Source organism: Sminthopsis crassicaudata, chromosome 3, assembly GCF_048593235.1.
Source record: "Sminthopsis crassicaudata isolate SCR6 chromosome 3, ASM4859323v1, whole genome shotgun sequence".
Lineage (NCBI taxonomy): Eukaryota > Metazoa > Chordata > Mammalia > Dasyuromorphia > Dasyuridae > Sminthopsis > Sminthopsis crassicaudata.
The window spans coordinates 344,281,826-344,303,582 of NC_133619.1; the positions used below are offsets into that span (position 1 = coordinate 344,281,826).

General features: G+C 32.1%; 1 protein-coding gene and 1 pseudogene across 5 annotated transcripts in view; both read left to right on the forward strand.

The window, feature by feature from the left end:
• ARMC8 (armadillo repeat containing 8) overlaps nucleotides 1-21,757 on the forward strand; it is a 111,921-nt gene that overhangs the window by 50,372 nt on the left and 39,792 nt on the right. For all 5 annotated transcript variants that reach the window (XM_074301625.1, XM_074301629.1, XM_074301626.1 and 2 more), the window contains 6 exons: nucleotides 335-415; nucleotides 4,115-4,190; nucleotides 4,292-4,382; nucleotides 5,054-5,114; nucleotides 13,428-13,628; nucleotides 14,538-14,633. In XM_074301625.1, the coding sequence (XP_074157726.1) occupies nucleotides 335-415; nucleotides 4,115-4,190; nucleotides 4,292-4,382; nucleotides 5,054-5,114; nucleotides 13,428-13,628; nucleotides 14,538-14,633 (606 nt within the window). The remainder of the gene's footprint in view (nucleotides 1-334; nucleotides 416-4,114; nucleotides 4,191-4,291; nucleotides 4,383-5,053; nucleotides 5,115-13,427; nucleotides 13,629-14,537; nucleotides 14,634-21,757) is intronic.
• On the forward strand, nucleotides 8,569-10,170 carry LOC141561702 (elongation factor 1-alpha 1 pseudogene; annotated as a pseudogene).

Genomic DNA, 21,757 nt, shown 5'->3' on the forward strand with positions numbered 1-21,757 from the left:
GTCCAAGCTCAGAGAACACCTGGTCCTGGTCAACAATATAATAATTATGGGTTTTTGTCAGAGAGTGAACGTAAAGGATTGTTGTTATGCCAAACTCAGGGCACAGGCTACTTGGTGGGCCTTAGTACTGGAAAAGAGTGTCTCCCAATATCTTGACAACTGCAAGTTAGGTGTGACTTTTACAAAGGGTGCTGGGTTTGCATGCAGGCCACCTGCCTTATTTCAAGATTGTAATGAAAGTATTAATATAGTGATGAGATGCCTTATTGAACAAAATTTCATTTTAGCAGATTGTTTCATCAGGCCTACACAAATACACTTTTTTTTCTTACAGGCACCAGATCATCAAACAATTTTATTTAATCATGGAGCCGTACAGAATATCGCTCATCTGCTAACTTCAGTGTCATACAAAGTAAGATGTTAAACTTAGAGCAGCTTTTTTTTTTTTTATTTGATTTTTATTTCTTAAGCTGCTTTTATTGCATTTGTAATGTTTACAATCAGGAAAAAGTAACCTTGTGAAGAAAATATTCATGAATGTTTTGTTATCTATCAAAAGCTTTCCTTCTGACATTTTTAACAACTGCATAGTGTTTTTACTTTTTGATAGGCAGGAAGTTGGTTTTGGTTTTTATCTGTTTTCATCAACAGTATTTCAAGTCTTTCCTGGCCTGAAGCCAATGAAAAATGCTAACTATCCTTTCCAGAAATGTCTTGAAGTATATGCTGCTTCTGAAAAAATGATGTATCATTTCTGGAAGTATTTTGGATTGGAAATTTCTGAAAACTTTTCATTTATCCACATAATTCTTCAAACTAACATGAAGCATCTTGATATGAACATTTGAGATTGATTACTATTTCTGAGAAATTATACTGTAAATCAAATCAGCATTTAGACTGTTTAGTCAGTCTTTTTTTTTCTATTGAAGCAATTGGAGTTGAGTAACTTGCCCAAAGTTACACAGCTAATAAATGTTAAGTATCTGAGGTCGAATTTGAACTCAGGGCTTCCTGACTTCAGGGCCACTACCCTATCTACTATGCCATCTAATTGCCCCCATTTAGTGAGTCTTAAAAAAAAAAAAAAAAAAAAAGGTAAATGAGCACTAAATTAGCCCTTTGAAATACATTTTAAAATAAAATCTTGATAATATTGGCTTGTTTTCCAATGATGTTATATTAGTAAACCAAGAATATGTACTTATGTCATAGTAGATCCTGTTTGTTTGGTTTTTTTTTTTAATACTTTAGAGGAAATTGTCATATAGACCACCTATATCATTCTTATGCAGAATCTGCTTGTTCTTATATTTTATATCACCTGTTTTCAGGTTTCCTTACTTCTAGTTCTGTTAATTGTCAGAAATGATAAGCCCAGGGTGATTGTGCCATCATGACATTAGGTTAGGACTGCTAAATAGGCAGGCTATCTCTTTGCTCCCTTTCTTCAACTGTGAATTGGTGAGGTAGGTCTTTCTGTAGCATCCAACTGGTTCTACTGATCTAGGCTTTGTTTTTCTTTGAGAAATGGGTTTGTGAATTACTAAAGAAGGAAGACAGAAGACTATGACTCAAGGACAAATAACCACACTAACTGCAACTAAGAAGGATCATATGATTATAGATTAGATAATTAAGACCTTAGAGATCACCTAATCCAAATCCTTCAAACCTTTCATTTTACAGATTAAAAAAAAAAAAAACAAACCCTAAAATTTAGAGAGATTAAATGCTTTGTCCAAGTTGATATAGACAATAAATGGCAGAACCAGGATTTGAACTCAGGCTTCTACATCTAAAGCCACTGTTATTTACATTGTGCCATTCTATTTTTCTTTCTTTTTTTTCTTTCCCCACCATCCTGCTTTTCAGGAAACCAAGAAAACCATGCAGAACACTTTAAACTTTCCAAGGCAGCTTTGTTGTTGCAAAGGACATGCGGAGGGAACAAAGCAAAGAGTTATTTTGCCAGCCCTAAGCTTGGCAATTGTGATAACTACATTGCCACCATGAGCAGTTGTCAAGAAAGCGTTTTTGATAAAAGAAATTCCTAGCCATAAATAGTAGCTTGTGGTGCCTGTAGATTTCAAAGTAGGAAGAGATAAAGCCAGCATCAGAATAGATAAGTCACTAAGCCAGTGGTCCTCAAACTTTTTAAATAGGGGGCCAGTTCACTGTCCCTTAGACTGTTGGAGGGCCGGACTATAGTAAAAATAAAAACTCACACTCTATCTCTGCCCCCAGCCCATTTGCCATAACCCAGTGGGCTGCATCTGGCCTGCAGGCCATAGTTTGTCTAATACTAGGCTATCCAGCCATTGTATTAGACACTGAAACTGTAACTAGAAGGTTGGGGATGAGAATATAATGACACTAGAGAGAGGAGGCACCAACAGAGTCTGAGGCTAAGGTGCTCCAGATTCCTTAATTTAAAAAGTAATGACAAAGCTCTAATCCATTTTCACTATTGCAACCAGCAGGGCCCAAGGGTCATTGATTTTCATACCTCTTGTTTTCTTGTTCTCTTTATATACTCAAACCTTAAATTCCTCTCCCCCAATTAAAATAATCAGTGAACCAATTTTTTAAAATTATATATATAATTTTGTACTATCAGTCATTTAATCATTTGTTTCTAAATATAGGACAAAAAGCTTCTTCCTCATTAAAGAAATTTCAGTCATTAATGTTTTTAATTTGTTTGTTTTTCTCCATCAAATAGTCCCTTGAGACAAAAATAGGCTATACTTGAAAGTAAGTCAGATTTAGTGCTTTTGAGATTACTGAACAGAATGAAGGTGGACTGGAAGGAGTTCATGGTCCTTACCTGGACTTTTCTAAGAAGGCTAACTGAGGTCATTGGAGATCTAGTTTAAATTATTGCTATATTGAAGAGTCCTTTGTGTCCTTGGTATCTTTGAGGGTCTAGACCTCCTACTTTCCCACAAAAGTGTCTATTTTTACACAGAGATACAAATTTAATTTAACCCAATATAAATTCTGAGACTAGATCCTAATATTTTAACTTAAAGTTTCTAAACAAGAAAGCTAGACTGCATAAATCAACCCTTTAAAAATATTTTTAATTCTTCAATTTTTATAGCTCTTCTCTCATCATCTTCTGTCTTAATTGCCACTCAGATTTATCTTCAACCTGTCCCCTCTCCTCTCTATCCTGCCAAACAGTCACGAGTATTTATTAAGTGCTTCCTATGTGCCAGTTAGCATGCTTACACCATAGCAAATTATGAGATTGTCAGCTGTAATATAGAATGAAAATCATCTGGAAACTACATTAGTGATCGAGTGTAAAAGTTTTTTGTTGTTGTTGACATCCTTTATAAATATTACAGTAAGGTATGTAACTATCCAAACTATTACCTATTTTACTTGGATATTTCATATGGATGTTTGCTATTTTCACATAGTATAATATACTATTGACTAGTGAAAAATAGTGTTTTGAGAAAAATAAAAACAATTAAAATTGTCCTCTTTGCATAAGACAGAGTAATCCTTCGTTTATAAAAATACAAAAGTCTTCATAATCCGAATGATAACATAGGTGCTAAGTGTAAAAAAAATAATTCATTAAATATTAAGAACTTAATTATGGAGGAGAACAGTTCCTAGGTAGCATATAAAACTTAATGAATTAGTGTTTTCAAAGTCTATACAAAACAACTTGAATTATTTTTAGAAATTGCTTGTCTTCTCCTTTACTTTATTGTTCCTTTCTTGTTCTCACTTATCTCACTTGAAATGTACTTGTTGATTATCATTATATGTGTTTAAAAACAAACAAACCCTATTGCTTTAGTTGGTTGTTTTAAATACTTACCTTCTTGTACTACTTCATATTTTCTACTACTTTAATATAAATTGTCCTATTTTAAAAGATGCTTATGTCTTTATTGTACTTTGTAGTACTTTTTTTCATTCTTAATGTAGGTTTCTCCTTTTTACAAAATATTTATTTAATATTTCTTCATAAACCTATATTCTAATTGGTTACAGATCAATTTTTGCAAACTGTGAAATAATGTACATTTTCTGGTTTAAGGTTGGTTGGTTTGTTTGTTTTTCCCTTTCTCTCTTTTTTAAACAGGTTCGAATGCAAGCACTGAAATGCTTCTCAGTTCTAGCCTTTGAAAACCCCCAGGTATCCATGACACTTGTAAATGGTAAGCTAAAAACTTTTATTAACTTTTTTCTGTATTTTTAAATAAATAGCTTATATTTTAAAAGAATTTCCCAAATTCTGGTTTGTTTCTTTTATTTCCAGTTTTGGTTGATGGAGAATTATTACCCCAGATTTTTGTGAAGATGTTACAGAGGGATAAGCCTATTGAAATGCAGCTCACATCAGCAAAATGGTAAAGCTTGAGATAACATGAAGCAAAAGGAAGTGCATTTATAAGTATATTCCACAGTGATAGCTGGATACCTCACAACTGCTGCTTCTTTCATTTGAGGAGTTGGAGAAGTTTTTGGCTCTCCTTTGAGTAGTTTAGTCTTAAATAGTCTGGAAATTGGCAGAGATCTCATCTAGAATCGCATATACTAAACTCCAGAATGTGTTACAGTAACTGATGTATCATCTTCAATGGAAAAAACTAAAACAGTGTTAATGTCTCAGTGTTTTAAATTCAGTTGCCAATAGTATAGAATCATAATTCTGAAAGACTTATTTAATATGTACACATACTATAATATGAATACCTTTGGATTAGAAATATGGCATATTTTGACAACTAAATTGCATTTAAATTCAAGCTCTCTGTTAGGGTTGTTTTCAGTGGTATATTTGTTTCTAAATGTAATCTTTACATTTTATTTTATTCATTCTTTTTGCTAGCACCTCAGCACTCTCTATGCTAATAGCTGGGCTTGTTTAACCATTTGATAACTGAATATAGGGGGAAAAAAAAGTATATTCTTAGTAAATAATAATTCACCTAATTTTTATATGAAACTTTAAAAACAATTTTTAAAAAAAAGATTTATAAACCAGATAGCAAGTTTATATTTTTCTATTTATTTTTAGCTTAACATACATGTGCAGAGCTGGAGCAATTCGGACAGATGACAATTGTATTGTATTAAAGGTAATTTCCTTTCAGATTGTTCTTAGATGGGATGTTACTTGTTCAGAAAATATTTTACATATTTGTTGTTATTTTCTGATTTTTTTCCCCCTCTATATTCATTGATCGTTGGATGATTTAGATATATGTGCATATAAAAATATAGAAGTATTTATCTGCATGTATTAGTTTATTTCATGGAAATGGGTTAATCATTTAAATTTTTTTAAATTGGTACTAGGTATGTTTTGAAAAATCTAAGACCAGGAATAAAATATTTATAATCACTTTTGGCATCTTCTGATAATGGTAAAGACATAGAATGTATGAATGTATATGAACATTATAAAGCCAAAAAATATTTTGCTATTTATTTTATTTATTTTATTTTATTTTTTTGTTTTATATACTTGGAACTTACTTTACCTATAATGTAGTCATTTAATGTTATCTCAGTTTGGCTAGTATAATCACAATTTCATATCAAGGTATTATTAAATATCCTAAAAGTCCTACTCTGCCTCATCATAACATTAAGATGATTCTCCATATTGGCTTATACTTATTTGTGTTTGCATTCCCAGTCAGTTATCTTTAATTTCTGTAGTGATATTTGCCACCACTGATTCCAGTTTTTCTACTCTGCTAGTTATATTTCCTATGTGTGCCAGATATTCTGCTTTTGCAATTCTTATTTCTCTCTTAAAGGGTAACATCCTGTCATACTTTCTGAGGACTACATACTACATTAACAACTTACCTTACTTCTTTCACCATTAATTTGTAAGGAAATAGCTAAATTATCAGTCCTTAGTCCCTTATACTCCACCTTGACTTTTATTTCCTGAAATTCCAAAAAGTTCTTTGTCCTGGGTACTGATTAATTTTTCTTTGCTTTAAAGTATTGTTCATAAGTACTGAACTCTTTTATCTAATTTAGAGGCCTTCTGCTAATAATATTTTCCCTGTTGGTTTATCTGCTTATGCTCAGGGTCTTTATTTGAGTTTTCTTCTTCTTCTGGTCTTTGGTCATTTGAGTTTTTGTTTTGTTTTGTTTTTTTAACATTTGAGTTAACCATATGTAAAGCACTCTCAAAAATTAAATCTGTATAAATGTTCATTTTCTGACTCTCTCCTCTTTGATGGAAATTTTCCTGAGAGCTAGATCTCAGAAGTGACTTGGCTTCTTTCCATAATGAGCATTTCATATTTCAGTCCCAGTCTCTGAATGTTGGGCTCAGTGCCTTATAGCCATACACTTATGTCCTGTCCCCTTTTCCTTGGTTTCTCCATTCTCTAGTAAAGTTTTGTTGCAGCACCAAGTGATACTATGCTGTTTTTCACAGCCTGCACAGATTTCTGCCATTTAGATCTCCCTGAGGTAGTGGGAGGAAGAAGAGTATTGGAGTAAAGAATTGAAATTTTTTGGTATGCATGTAAATTGTGGGTACCTTAGCTGCCAAGAATGCAGTGGATGATAGAGAAGGGGTGCTTAAGGAGTTAGAGAATATTTTTCTTATTTTATAGTTCATTAGGTTTACATTATTTAGGTTCTTGATGTCCTAGACCACAGAGACAACTAAAATTGCTCTATATCTTGTGCATAATTCCTATTTTAGAGAGGTTTGAGAACTCGTGAGGATCAGAGAAAATGTCTAGTTTGCTATCTTGTTGGTCACATGACTTGGAAGTTGACCCTAATGGAGTTCAAGTTCTGGCAGCTATCACTAGCTCCAAAAGGCCTCAGAGACAGACCAGGTGACAAGACTGGATGTCTTTTATTCAGAGACTAACCTTGCTAAGTTAAGAAAGTCTCATTGTTATAGACTAATACATTTTCTAGGGTTTAGCAAATCACAAAGATCACCTGCTAAGGTTATAAGAATGACCTCAGACATAAACAGAATTACAGATTCTTGAAACATGTGTTTAAATCTTAATTTTAAAATTAAACATATAATAATTAATGAGTTAATCTGATAACTAAAGGCAAATACAGATTAATATTACAAAATCTGTCAACTTTGAATTACATCTGACTTTGTGAAAAATGTGAATTAAGCAGAATTTTTAAATTGTTCCATCACTTTCAGATACAATAGGCCACTTAAGTTAAAGAAAAATGTAATTTAATGATGTATACATATTTCATAATAATTTTCCATTAACAGAAAAATAAACAGAAGTTTTATGATGTATATAATTACTTTTTAACTTGCAAAACTGTTATCGGCCCCATAAATTGTAAATAGTAATAATATGTTGTGAAAATCAAATGAATTAACATATGTAAACCATTTTGTAACCTTTAAAATGCTTATATAAATTCTAGTTTAATTATTGAATAGTTTTTGGTTTATAGTTATTGTTTTTGTTTTTATAATGTTATAGTCACTTTTTCTTTGTTTTCCTGGTTCTGATTACTTCAGTTTCTTTAACTCATGGAAGTCTACCCATGCTTCTCTGCATTCTTCATAGCCATTATTTTTTAAGAGTAATAACATTATATTACATTTGTGTACCATAGTTTATTTTACTTTTTCTTCTTTGGTGGTTATGTACTTTGTTTCCAATTTTTTGACGCCATAAAAAATGTCACTGTTAATACTTTGATTTATGTGGCACCTTTCTGTCATTGATTTCCTCAGATATGTGCTTAGTGGTAGGATCTTTGAGTTAAAAATATATGGTAATTTTAGATCCATTTTAGTGTATTAATTTTTTTAGAATGGTTACGTCTAAGTCAGTACTGTGTTTATGAGTCTGTTTTTCTAAACATTGCCCCTCCAACATTGATTATCTCCATGTTTTGTCATTTGCCATTTTGCTGTGAGTGAAGTGAAATCTCAGAATTATTTTGGTTTGTATTTTTCTTCTTAGTAATGATCTGGAGCAGGCTTTCATATTGTTCATTGTAGTTTACAGTTCTTCTATTGAGAATTGTTTGTTTTTATCTTTTGACTCTTTATTCATTGGGAAATTCTTCTTGATTAGGAAATTAGTACAAATAGATATATCTTGGCTATCAGATCTTTATTACAGTCATTATGACTGAAATATTTTCCCCCTAATTAATGGTTTCCTATTATTTTAGGCACATTGATTTTGTTTTTACAAAAACTTTATTTTCATGATTTCCCCTCTTCCTTGGTTGGTTATGGATTCTGTCTTCAACTATAGTTTTAAGAGGTACTTGATTTCATTCTATTCTTTTTGGTATTTCATTCTCTTCTCTTCTCTCTCTCTCTTATTCTTTTACATTCAAGTTGTATATCTGTTTTGAGTTTATTAGGGCATATGGCATAAAATGTTGGTCTAAATCTAATTTCTGCTAATGTGTTTTCCAGTTCTTTCAGCAGACATGCTAGACTTTAAAAAATAAATAAATAAACATCAATGCTAAGGAATAGGTAACTCTGCCTAGCTGCTTACCAAAATGGATACAGAAAAATGTTGACAGTTTTTGTTTAAAATGAAAAATTAGGGAAATAAGTACAAACAGAAATCTTTGTGAAAAGTAAGAGGCAACTTATTAAAACGGGTTTGTCACAAGAGCACAGGTGTTGTGAAAACCATTGCTAAATCTCCACAAAAATGGGCAAGGAAAAGACTCACATTAACATTGTCGTCATTGGACACATAGACTTTGGCAAGTCCACCACTAATGGTCACCTCATCTACAAATGTGGTGGAATTGATAAGAGAACCATTGAGAAGTTCAAGAAGGAGGCTGCTGAGATGGGAAAGGGCTCCTTCAAATATGCCTGGGTCTTGGATATACTGGAAGCTGAACGTGAGTGTGGTATCACTATTGATATCTCCCTGTGGAAATTTGAGACCAGCAAATACTGTGTGACTATTATTGATGCTCCGGGACACAGAGACTTTATCAAGAACATGATTACAGGCAAATCTCAGGCTGACTGCGCTGTCCTTGTTGCTGCTGGTGTTGGTGAATTTATAGCTGGTATCTCAAAACATGGGCAGACCTGTAAGCATGCCTTTCTGGCCACATTAGGTGGGAAACAACTGATTGTTGGTGTAAACAAAATGGATTCCACCGAGCCCCCCTACAGCCAGAAGAGATATGAAGAAATTGTTAAGGAAGTCAGTACTTAGAAAATTGGCTACAACCCTGATACAGTAGCTTTTGTGCCAATTTCAGGATGGAATGGTGACAACATGCTGGAGCCAAACTCTAATATGCTTTGGTTAAAGGGATGGAAAGTCACCCGTAAGGATGGGAATGCAAATGGAACTACACTGCTTGAAGCTTTGGATTGCATCCTGCCCACAACTCGTCCAACTGATAAGCCCCTTTGTCTACCCCTCCAAGATGTCTACAAGATTGGTGGCATTGGTATTATACCTGTTGGCCGTGTGGAAACTGATGTTCTGAAACCAAGCATGATGGTCATCTTTATCCCAGTCAGTGTTACAACTGAAGTAAAATCTGTTGAACTGTACCATGAAGCTTTGAGTGAGGCTCTGCCTAGGGATAATGTTGGTTTTAATGTCAAGAACGTGTCTGTCAAAGACGTCCACCGTGGTAGTGTGGCTGGTGATTGCAAGAATGACCCACCTATGGAAGCTGCTGGTTTCACTGCATAGGTCATTATCCGAACCATCCAGGCCAAATCAGTGCTGGCTATGCCCCTGTTCTGTATTGTCACACTGCTCACAAGTTTACTGAACTGAAGGAGAAGATTGATCGTTGTTCTGGTAAGAAGCTAGAAGATGGCCCTAAAATCCTGAAATCTGGTGATGCTGCCGTCGTTGACATAGTTCCAGGCAAGCCTATGTGTATGGAGAGCTTCTCTGATTATCCTCCTCTGGGTTGTTTTGCTATTTGTGATGTGAGGCAGACTGTTGAAGTTGGTGTCATCAAGCCAGTTGACAAGAAGGCTGCTGGAGCTGGCAAGGTCACAAAATCTGCCCAGAAGGCTAAATGATTATTCTGTACAATACCTGCCACCCCAGTTTTAATCACTGGTGGAAGAACGGTCTCAGAACTGTTTGTCTTAATTGGCCATTTAAGTTTAATAGTAAAAGACTGGTTAATGGTTACAATGCGTCGTAAAAGCTTCAGGAGGAAAGGAATGTTTTTGTGGACCATTTGTTTCATGGCAGTTTTAAGTTATTAGTTTTTAAAATCAGTAATTTTTAAATGGAAACAACTTGACCAAATCTGTCACAGAATTTTGAGACCATTAAAACAGTTTAATGTGAAAAAAAAAGAAAGAAAGAAAAGTAAGAGGCAAATTGGATATTATACAAGAGACAATTAAAAATGTGAGAAATACTTTCCCTAGATTTCAAAGCCTATGATAAAAGACCTTTATAGCAAAAATGTTACATAATATTGCTCTAAAAATTTCTCAGAAATTATATGTATAATCTCATATAGGAATGTAAACAGCTTAACATTTTTATCGAATTCCTCATGATTATTCTTTCATGTTTACCTTTTTTATGCTTCTCTTGAGTCTTCTGTCTAATGTCCAAGTTTCTACTCTATGCTGGTCTTTTCAACAGGAATATTTGGAGATCCTCTATTTCCCTAAATACCTACTTTTTCCTCTGAAGGATTATAGTTAAGTCTTGTTTGGTTTGTTATTTTGGGTTGTAACCTTAGTTCCTTTGCCTTCTATATTATCGTATTCCAAGTGTTCTGCTTTTTTGACATGAAAACTATTAAATATTTTGTGTTACTGACTTTGACTCCATGATATTTGAATTGTTTTTTCTTACTACTTGGAATATCTTCTTCTTGACCTGGATACTGTGGTATTTGGCTATAATATTCTTAGGAGTTTTCATTTTGGGCTCTCTTTCAGAAGGTGATCTATGAATTCTTTAAAATTCTATTTTACCCTCTCATTCTAAAATTAGGTCAGTTTTCCTTGATAATTTCTTGAAAAAAGGTTGTAGTTTATGTTTTTTGTTTTTGTTTTTTATCATGGCTTTCAGATAATCCAATAATTTTTAAATTATCTCTCCTGGATCTATTTTCCAGGTCAGTTGTTTTTCTAATGAGATATTTCACATTTTCTTCTAATGATTTTTTTGTGTGTGTCATTTAACTTTGTTTTGTTCTTAATTTCATAGAGTCATTACCTCTGCTTGCCCAATTCTAATTTTTAAGAAATTATTTTCTTCATTGAGCCTTTGTACCTCTTTTTCCATTTGGCCAATTCTGTTTCTTTCTTTTTTTCTTTATAGGTATTTTATTTCCAAATACATATAAAGAGTTTTCAACATTCATTGTTGTAAGATTTAGTATTCTTGTTTTTCTCCCTCCCTCTGTTACCTGCCCCCTTCCCCAAGACAAGTAATCTGATATAGGTTAAATATGTGTGATTCTTTTAAACATTTTCATATTTGTCATTAAATTGTCATAAATTGCAAGAAAACTCAAATCAAAAAGAAAAAAACTATGAGAAAAAAACAAAGGTGAAAATACTAATTTCGATCCACATTCAGTTTCCTAATTCTTTCTCTCTAGATACAGATGGTATTTTCTCTTCCCAGTCTCCAATTCTATTTCTTAAGAAGTACTTTTCTTCAGTATTTTTTGTGCCTCTTTTACCAAGCTGTTAATTCTCTTTCATAATTTACTTGTATCACTTTCATTTCTTTTCCCAATTTTACCTCTATCACTCTTACCCCCCCCCTTTTTTTTTTAAACTCTTTTAGGAATTCTTGAATCCAGTTACCATTTTACTTTAAGGTTTTGTTTTTTGCTATTTTCACATTGTTGTTTTTCTCTGTCATGTGTTGGTTCTCCCTGCCACCATAACAGCTTTTTATGCTCAAATTCTTTATTGTTTTCTCACTTTTTAGCTTTATGTTAAAGTTGAGTTTCACTTATCTGAGAGTGAGGAGGCTTCATTCTAAGTTTCAGGCTTCTTCATCCTGCTGTTTTCAGAGCTAATTCTGGGGAGATAACAGTTTTGGGTACTTTCAAGGTGATGTGATTTGGAGAGAGGTATTGCCATTGTTCTCTTCGTCTCTGCTCTGGTCTTTACCCAGGAAAGGCTGCCACTCTTCTGCAGCCATAAGTACTAGCACTTCTCTTGGCCCTGGAATGAGAGTAGGGTCCTTACTTCCTTGTGGCTGACCACAAGTCTTCCTGTTTTCTCTGGAACTGTGACTCAGAGAAGTGTATGGACATTAGGGTTGCCAGTCACTGTTAGGTATACCCTGTGCCAGCAGAGGGTCCCCTCTAATCACTTTCTGACCATTTATCATCTCTGATCTTAGATCTCCTGAATCTGCTGCTGTAACTATCACTTTTACTTCAAGGCCCATTTTTGGTGTTCCTATCATGCTCTGAGCCTATGTCCAGCCAGGTGTTAAAGACCTTTCATGTGGACCTCCTAAGATTAAGATTAATGTTTCTCTCTGATCTTTTTTTGGCTCTGCAACTCCAAAATCTGATTTGAGGAGTTTTTTAATGTCCTTTTGGAGAATTGTGGGGAGTTTAATACTCTGTCATCTTGCCTTTTCCTCTGTATATATGTCAGTTTTTTCAGACTTTCAAAAATATTTGACATAGTTTCATATCCATGACTAAATATTCCAGCATTTTTCTTCCAATAGCTTATGTGGCTATATTTTATAGATTATATAGAAGTTACCTTCAGGCCATCAACAAAATAATAAATTTTTTCCTAATCAAAGTTTCTGAATTAATGAAGTTCTATTTTACTTAAATCAAAGTTAGCATTGAAAACACTAATCCATAGATAATACAGATGATTTAATTTCCATTGTGGGGTTATAGATATAAAGCTTTATTAGGAGCTATCTAGGTTGACCCCTTCATTTTACAGATGAAAAAACTGAGTCTCAGAGTCAGTTAAATGAAATAGTGGATAAAGTGCTGAATTTTATCAGGAATACTTAAATTCAAATCCTATTCAGACACTATATGTGTGCACCTTGACAAGCATTTAATCTTTTAGGTTTAATTTTTTCATCAGCAAAATGTCAATAATAGCTCTTTCATTGTGCAAAATATATGTAATATATTTTACAAACCATAAAACTATATAAATGTGAGCTATTATTGCCCAGAGCTATAGCTAGTAATAAATGTCAAAGGTAGGAGTTGAACTCAGATTTTTCTGACTTAAATCTCATCATTCTCTTAATTCTACCACACTGCTATGATTTTATTTGCTCTCACTCTGAAGAAAAATTCTAAATTATTTTCTGACAACCATTGCATGGAAATTTTAACCATTCTGACTGTAAGATATGAATGATATTTATAAAACCAGCCATCTGCTATCTTTAAAAAAAAATCCAAGTAATTCTTATATTTTTCAGACTTTGCCTTGTTTGGTTCGAATGTGCAGTAAGGAGAGATTGCTAGAGGAGCGAGTTGAAGGAGCTGAAACACTTGCCTATCTGATTGAACCAGATGTTGAACTACAAAGAATTGCTAGCATAACAGATCACCTAATTGCCATGCTTGCCGATTACTTCAAGTATCCCAGTTCAGTCAGTGCAATCACTGATATTAAAAGGGTATGTTTTATTTTTCTCTTCATGTTTAACAGAAAGACAATTTTTAGAAATCATAAAAATTTCAAACTTTTAAAATTTATAATTATAGTTTAAAACACTTGTAGATATGTAATTTTTAAAAATTTGATAATACTGGTTTTACCATTTTTTAGCTTTATAACTTGATGACATCTCAGAATTTTTTTCCATTTACATATATAAATAAATTAGTAATAAAGATTCACTGAATTCTCCCATGTATTTCCCTCCATCCTCACCTCTCAAAGAAAAGATAGAAAATTTAAAAAGCAAGGTAGACTTTCAAGGATTGACATATGACAATGGTGATAAGAATAAAAACTTTTCTAATTTTCTTCAGCATCACAAAACACTGCCACTACAAGTTCTTCCTCTGGATTTAGGATCTTATGTCAGAGGTGGCACCACAAAACACCTGAAACAATATCTAATAGTATTCTTGTGTTCCCTTTAATATTCACCTTTCTTTTTTCCCTTTCTGTCCTTTTTTCTCCTTTATTTCTCTTCCTACTCTTTTCCCTTTATTCTTCTTCTAACATGGTGAAATATTCCATTATGGATATGGAAAAATAGCAGCAGATTCTTTGAAGAGAAATCACGTTGTCAAAGTAGATATCTATACTTATAATTTAGGCCAGTAGCTAGAATGACTATGATAATTGAAATTGTTTCTTTATTAATATTTCTTACAAATGGTCATATATATCTAAAAGTATCTCGGATTTTGGAATAGTACTAGCATTTTGATTTTGCCTGTTTCAGATTAATAAAATCCTCTAAAATGTTAATAAATTGGGATTTATGTTCTTTTTATGTCAAATCTATAAGCTTTTCTTAAATTTCAGGTCATTAAATATCTAAGACAAATCATATTGTTTTTGTTTTCTTTAGCTTGACCATGATTTAAAGCATGCTCATGAACTTCGCCAGGCTGCTTTCAAGCTTTATGCCTCCCTTGGAGCTAATGATGAAGACATCCGGAAGAAGGTGAGTCTGGGAGAGGGGCGTCCCCCAGTCCTGACAGCCAGCAGGCAGGGAGTGACATCATCCTGAAAGGCGTGGTGAAGAGCACTAACAGTGACTGTTTGACTATAATAAAACAGAGGGACTAAAAGCATAATTGAAGAATGAATGGGACCCGGATGTGGGTTTTTTGTTTGTTTTGTTTTTAGAAACGTAGTGTGGCATGAACGTGCTGGAATGACAAATAACTGGTGTGCTTTTATGTGACATTAATATGGATTCTCATGTTGCACATTTTTTGCATGTGTTCTGGTGAAAATTATTCTAGCACTGTGAAGCTTCAGACACCTTGAAAAACATAACACTAGAATTGTAAATGTTATTTATGGAAATACCTTTTTTCTGATACCATTGAGAAATTCAAATTTCCTATTGTACATTGTTCTTTGATATGTGGCCTAGTTATGTTTTAATTTTTTTGCTACTGTGCAAGTTTTGTGTGAATAAAAGCTTTGTGGAATTATGATTTCATGGTTTAGTGAGTGGTCATCTGAAATTTTAAGCTCCTGACCAATGTTCAATGGTATGTTTAGCACCTTCATGTTGTTGTTGCAATTTAGCCCTACATGAATATCACTCTATTGGTCCTGGGCAAGAAGAATATAATGTAAAGCTCTGGCTTGGCTCCACAAGCAAAGACACTAGAGCTGACCACTCACAAAGAGATCTGATATACCCTCTGTGCAGGGCCTCGTTTAATCGTCAGGGAGAAAAATCAAACCACCTCTAGTTATCATGCATATAAAGGACTTAGAATTGGTCTAATTTTATTGAATTTGGTAGTTTCTTGGCTATATTCATCCAGAGTACTTTGATTCATTACTATTAGATATATTTAAAACATACTAAAGACTCACATGATTCAGAGATATATTATAACCCTTATATTTATAGTGAGGAATACAGTTACCAGAATATAGTTAAAGAAAAAGAATGTAATGAGGCCATAGAGGGGTCATCTGGGGGGAAAAAATAAAATATTAACAGCATTAGACACAACTAGCATGCTTTGTTTTCTGTGCCCCTTCATTTGGCACCATTAGTAAAATGTTTCTTAACTAGAAGAGTACTTTAAAGACAATCTGAAAAATTAGTTTTGCATCTCCAAACACCCAACAGGCAAAACTGTCACTTCAGGCTTAACTAAGTGATAATATCTGATGCTGTCCATATCAAAATTTGATATGCTTTATGAATTTTGACACTTTGTCTTACATGCAATTAGGAAATTTTGTATTCTAAAGCAAGGGTTTTATGTGGGACACCAATGTGGATTAAAAATTTATCAATACTTTGAATATCTGCAATTTCTTCATTATTGTTTAAAAAAATTTTTTTAAACCCTCAAACTTCTAAATTTTAATGTGGGAAATATTAGGAAATTTATAATTGTATTAAACCTATGAGATCTGATAAACTGATATGCTTCCTGGAAACCAGAGAATTATTTTGCCCACTGATAAAGTTTCAAAAGAATTTTTCAGGGAAATGCTATGGGCTAAAAGGGAGATAGACAGATGGGCCAGTAGAAAAATAGGGTATCCTTTTTTGTACTTGTGTATAATTTTTCATTTTCTTAATAAAACACTATTTTGAAGTTATTGACTTAATTTGTGACATAATGTGTTTAGTGTTATTTGCAACATAGTCTAAATAGTAGTTTATTTAAAAAATTCTGTGTGTATAATGTGTATATCTCCCCCCACCTACTTTTCAAGGATAATTTTTGAATGTTTCTGTAGAAACATGAAAAAAAAAATAAAGAATAACTTTAACTATAAATTGTAGTTTGCGGTGCTGAAAAGCAAATGCTATACTATTTTTACATGATATACATTATGTGATTTCTGGGAATTTCAGTCTCTAAATAATTGATAGTTCATAGTAACTACCCACGAGAGAAATTGTAACATGGAAAATATAGTATGATTGTGATGATGAGACCTTCTTGGAGATGAACTTCAGAAAGTGGTAAAACCTTATTTTGAATATATAAATGATACAGATTAATTCTTTTAAATACATTTTATTTCTGTTTTATTTTTGTTCAAGTTTATATTTGGACAGATTTTTATTTATATTATCTGTAAGGTGCTTATTTATTTGATATCAACTGTATTCTTTTTCATGTATAGTCTGGAAATCATTGTTTAATATGATTTTTTAAATATTGCATATTATTTTCTTGAAAGCTGGGTAATTTTTAGAGCTCATTTTTAGCTCTAGTCAAGGATAATAGACCTTTTTTAAAACTTAGTTCATCACAGAGGGAACAGCATTTGAAAGCAAGATAATTGAGGGTTTGTTTTTTTTTTTTTTCCTTTTCAAGAAAGACAAATATAAAATGATGAACTGATCTGCTTACAAATTAAGAATTGGCAGGGAGGGGGATGTGGATAGAGCACTATTTTAAGTAAGTATGATAAATAATGAAATATATATTCCAGGGCTACATAATTACAATGATCAGTTAAATAGGGGCAGGACACAGAATAACAATATCATCTCACAGTTTATTTAGGACTTTAAATTTTATAAAACACTTTTCTTATGACATCTCTCTGTGGTAGGTAGTATTAGCAATGCAAGTATTATTACGACTCCCTTTCAAATTAGAATACTAAAGCATAACAGAGGTTAAGTGATTTATCTAGTAAATTTCACAGCCCAGCCTTACATCTGTATTTCCAAATTCCACCAATGCTTTTTCAATACATTTAAAACAATGAGAAAAAAATAAGGAAAGGGGCAGAGTTGAAAAATTGTAGAGAAATACACACATACACACAGTGGGAAAAATACTACATCAGAAGAAATATAGGCCCTTTATTTTAGAGGAGTGCCATCCCATTTTATGACTTTTTAAGAGTTGTTCCTAAAAAAATTTTAAAGTCATGTTACATTTTTCCCTTTACAGATATAAATGATACTTTGTGTTTCCTGAAGACTAATAAAACTAAACAGACTGAGGGTTGGATTTGTGGTTGTCAGTGATAAGAGTCTAGATGTTTTAAAGGTATGCCCCACTTAATTGAAACAGTCTACAGACATGGAAAATTAAAGAAAAAATATCTTAGAAACCAATTTCTTTAATTTATATGATGTCTCACTATACAGAAGGATGCTGTTGTTTTATCTTGATATTTTGTAACTTCTTTTTAGCCTTTTAAAAATTTCTAAATTTGTCATGGCACTTTATGGTGGAAATGAGGGGATATTTTGCTATCAGAAAGAGCTGGGAATATTAGTCTTTTTAAAAAATATTATGCTGGATTTATGATAAAAAGGAGAAATAAAAGCACCATATCTGAGCCAGTACCAGTGTGGCTTGGCTAACTTAGGGAATATAGTTTAAATTGTGAGGCATTAGTACCTATCATTCATTTTAAATGAAGACTTAATAATATAGGATTCAAAGAAACGGGTTAAGGGAAGTTTAGGACATCATACTGGGGGAAGACAGATAAATGAGCAAGAGTAATACTTGAGACAATCCATACAGGAAAGTTGTTTAAACTAGAGCTCAGAAGAAATCTGGTTTTAGGGACACACATCTTTACAGTATTAATACTTATCATATTGATAGAAATGTACAATTAATGCTTATTAGAGAACCAAAAGGGAAAGGAATGTCTTTTTTCCCCTCATTAGTATGAAGAACTTTAAAAGGTGTCAAAAAAAAAACAACACAACAAATTCTTTAATATTATAACATCTTTAAACAGAACAAAAATATTTAGTTTTATAATTAAGAACAGTAAGAACTCATCAAATGCAAGGAACAGTGCATCAGACAAAAAAAATTCCTATTAAGGATCACATCATAACTTTAGGGTTTTAAAAATAATTTAAAAATTTGTGTGTGTGTGTGTGTGTGTGTGTGTGTGTTTGTATGTGTATGGAATCTATCAAGACGGAGCAAATTGTGGGAAATTATTTGTCTTTAATAACAATAAAAGGCATTGCAAATATTGGATAAAGTGGTAATTTCTGGCTTTTCTTGTCCTGGAGAACAAAGAAAATTCTCAAGAAAATTCCTTCTTAGTGAAATAAGGACATCAACGAACTCAAAAGCCACTCGGAAAGAAATTAAGCACTTTTTTTAGTTTAGGGTAGAAAGTAAATCTTAGCTGTTCACCAGCACTTGCAGAATCTCTAAAGCAGGAACTATGTGCCATTGACAACTTTTGTAAAGAACTTTTAGGTCTTGTTTTCTGGACAGCAAAATGGGAAATTTCATGAGTACAGAATATAAAGTTTAAATTGTGGAAAAGTATAAACTCTGATGATGTCAATAAGAGTTTGCATTGTACCTGAAGTAGAATGAGAGAGCTAAAAGATTTAAAGGAAATATCTGTGTATCAAACGAGGGCCAGCCCACAAGGGTGCATCTGCTTCTCACTTGGATCTAGGCTGAAGGGAACACAATTTTCTGGTACAGTATTTGTATTTTTTTTACTTGCTTTAAATATTAATCTCATTTAATCAAAATATTATTGTTTTTGTTTTTAAATGTGTACTTTAAAAGATTTGCTGTTCTTAATGTGAATCATTTTTTTATTATATCAGGAGCAAATTTCCTTAAGAACTTATTTTCATTTTTATATTATAAATTAATGAGAAAACATAATTGATACCTTAAAAAATGGCTTCCTATATATCAGTTCTGTTTTATAAAATAAGCTGTACTTGTTTAATGTTAAACTTCAGTTTGATGAAATACCTTTGATTTATGTGTATGGATATGTATATATAGATATGTGTGTATATATCTATATATATGAATGAAAATATTCATATTATATTGGGGCTCAAAAATAACAATTTAGTGAATAAAGAGCCAACCTGAGTTCTGTAGATCTGGATCCAAGTCCAGACTCTTAACACACTCACTAAATGACCTTGATCAGTTCACTTAATCTTTCAATGCCCCAAACAACTTTTGAATGCTAATTAGAAACATTTAAATTTATATATTAAATAAAGAACTTGTATTTTCTTACATATATAGTTAACCCCTCACTCATCTTCATCTTCCTTGTCTCTAAATATCAGCTCTCCTTTCAAAGGCAAATCACCCTTCTCCTGTTTCTTTTGTTAGGTATACCTTGTTTGCATTTCAAATTAGCCTTAATTAATGGAGTTTTATCTAAGAAATTTGATTAAAAAAAAAAAAACTTTTATTTTTACCCTTCAATGAAAGGCAAAGATTTTTCAGCAGTGGAATATATACAGAACTGTCCTAAAAGTTAGTGAGAAAGAAAGAAGTAGCAATATTGTTACATGGCATTGCCCCCAAATTTAATTGAGGATTCAGAATTATTTAAACTTAAGTCAATTACTAGTGATCTATCTAAAGTCAGAAAAATGAAGAGAAAAATCCTTCATTTTTGAACCCAAATGAATAAAAACTCAGCATTTAAACCACTGCAAGTTTTGACAATATTCATGTGTAAAGACAAGCTACAGAAAGTTAATTTCTATTTTTAAGTCACTGGGTTTTTCATGGAAAAGGGACAAAGGGCTACTAGCCACTCCCTTTTTCATAACAGTGAAATGGGGGGGTAATAAACTATTTTGCATGGATATGATTTTTTTCAAAAAAATTTTTTAACTTGATAATTTTTATTACTATCAAAGAAAAAAGACAAGGAATATAGACATTTAAGTTAGGACAAATTGTGAAAGGAGATTTTTAAACCAAAAAAACTCAAAAATTTTAAAATCAAAATGTTTTTCAGATCAAACCACATTCAGATAAAATAATATACAGAATAATTTTCATTTGCATTTTAATGAACTTAGTGGTTCTTCACTTTTACGTTATCCCTTTAAGTACTGAATTGTCTTTGCATATTTAGAATATGCATATTTTATTTTGTGACATTTATTTCCTAAAATATCTAATTTTTTTGTTATCTTTGGGATTAAATAACATTTATTATGTAGTTAAATTTTTTTTATAACAAAGTGACAGCTGTTTAAATAAAGGAATTAACAAAGGATAGTCAAAATGCTCTCTAATTTTTTATTTTATGCATATAAACATAACCCTGTTATATACTTTTCCAAAATAATATGTTGTCATTTATCTGAAATCTTAATTTTTCATTTAAAAAAAAAAGTATATCCTTATATCTGATAATGTCAGAGAGATTTGTATTTCACATTAAAACAACTGTATGAATTTTGGATAACTAGAATTTTAGATCAAATTCTTTTAATTTTAAGTGATTATTTTTCTAATCTGTAAAAGATATTCATCCAGATGCCCTCCATGATACCTTCTAACTTGTTAAAGAGCATTTTATGGTTGTATGATTCTAATGTATTAAATTCTTGGCCAGCCCTTTATTGTATTGAGGACTTTTTATCTTTTATCATGTCGTCTTAAGTGGTTAATGCTAGTATACATATATATATATATATATTATATATTATATCTACATGAAACCTTGATTTTTTTTTAAGCTTCAATTTCTTTCTTCCATAATGATATTATTTAGATGGATAGACTAAATTTATAACTTAATCTATATGTTTAAAACCAATAACTTGGATCTTTTAAAGGTTTTTACCCAATAATTTAATGAGGGAAATCCATTCTGTTTTTAGCTACCATCTAGCTGTGTGACCATGAACAAATAATATTCTTTGCACCTGTTTCCTCAGTTGTAAATTATAGTATGTAAACTCTAAGGTTCTTTCAAATTCTAAAAATTATATGATTCACTATGATCTATCTGTATTCATTATACTTTGATTGTGTTGTAATTGCCTAAATGGTTATATCAGTTAAAAGAATAATCAACTAGGAGCCAGGAGACTTGACTAGGATTATGTCTACCATTCCCTTCTAGCTAAACTATGTGATCTTAGCTAAGTCATTTAACCTTTTTGGGCCTCAGTTTCCTCATCTTTAAGGTGGTAGATGAACTCTAAGGCCATTTCCAGCTTAGAATTGAAATCAGTGAAATGAACCTTGAGGTTCCCATAAAAGGTAAGTGTTTTAAATGAGTTCTTAAAACAGGATGAAGTTTTGAAACCTTTTGTAATTTGGGGGCCTTTTTCTTACAATGTAAAAGAAG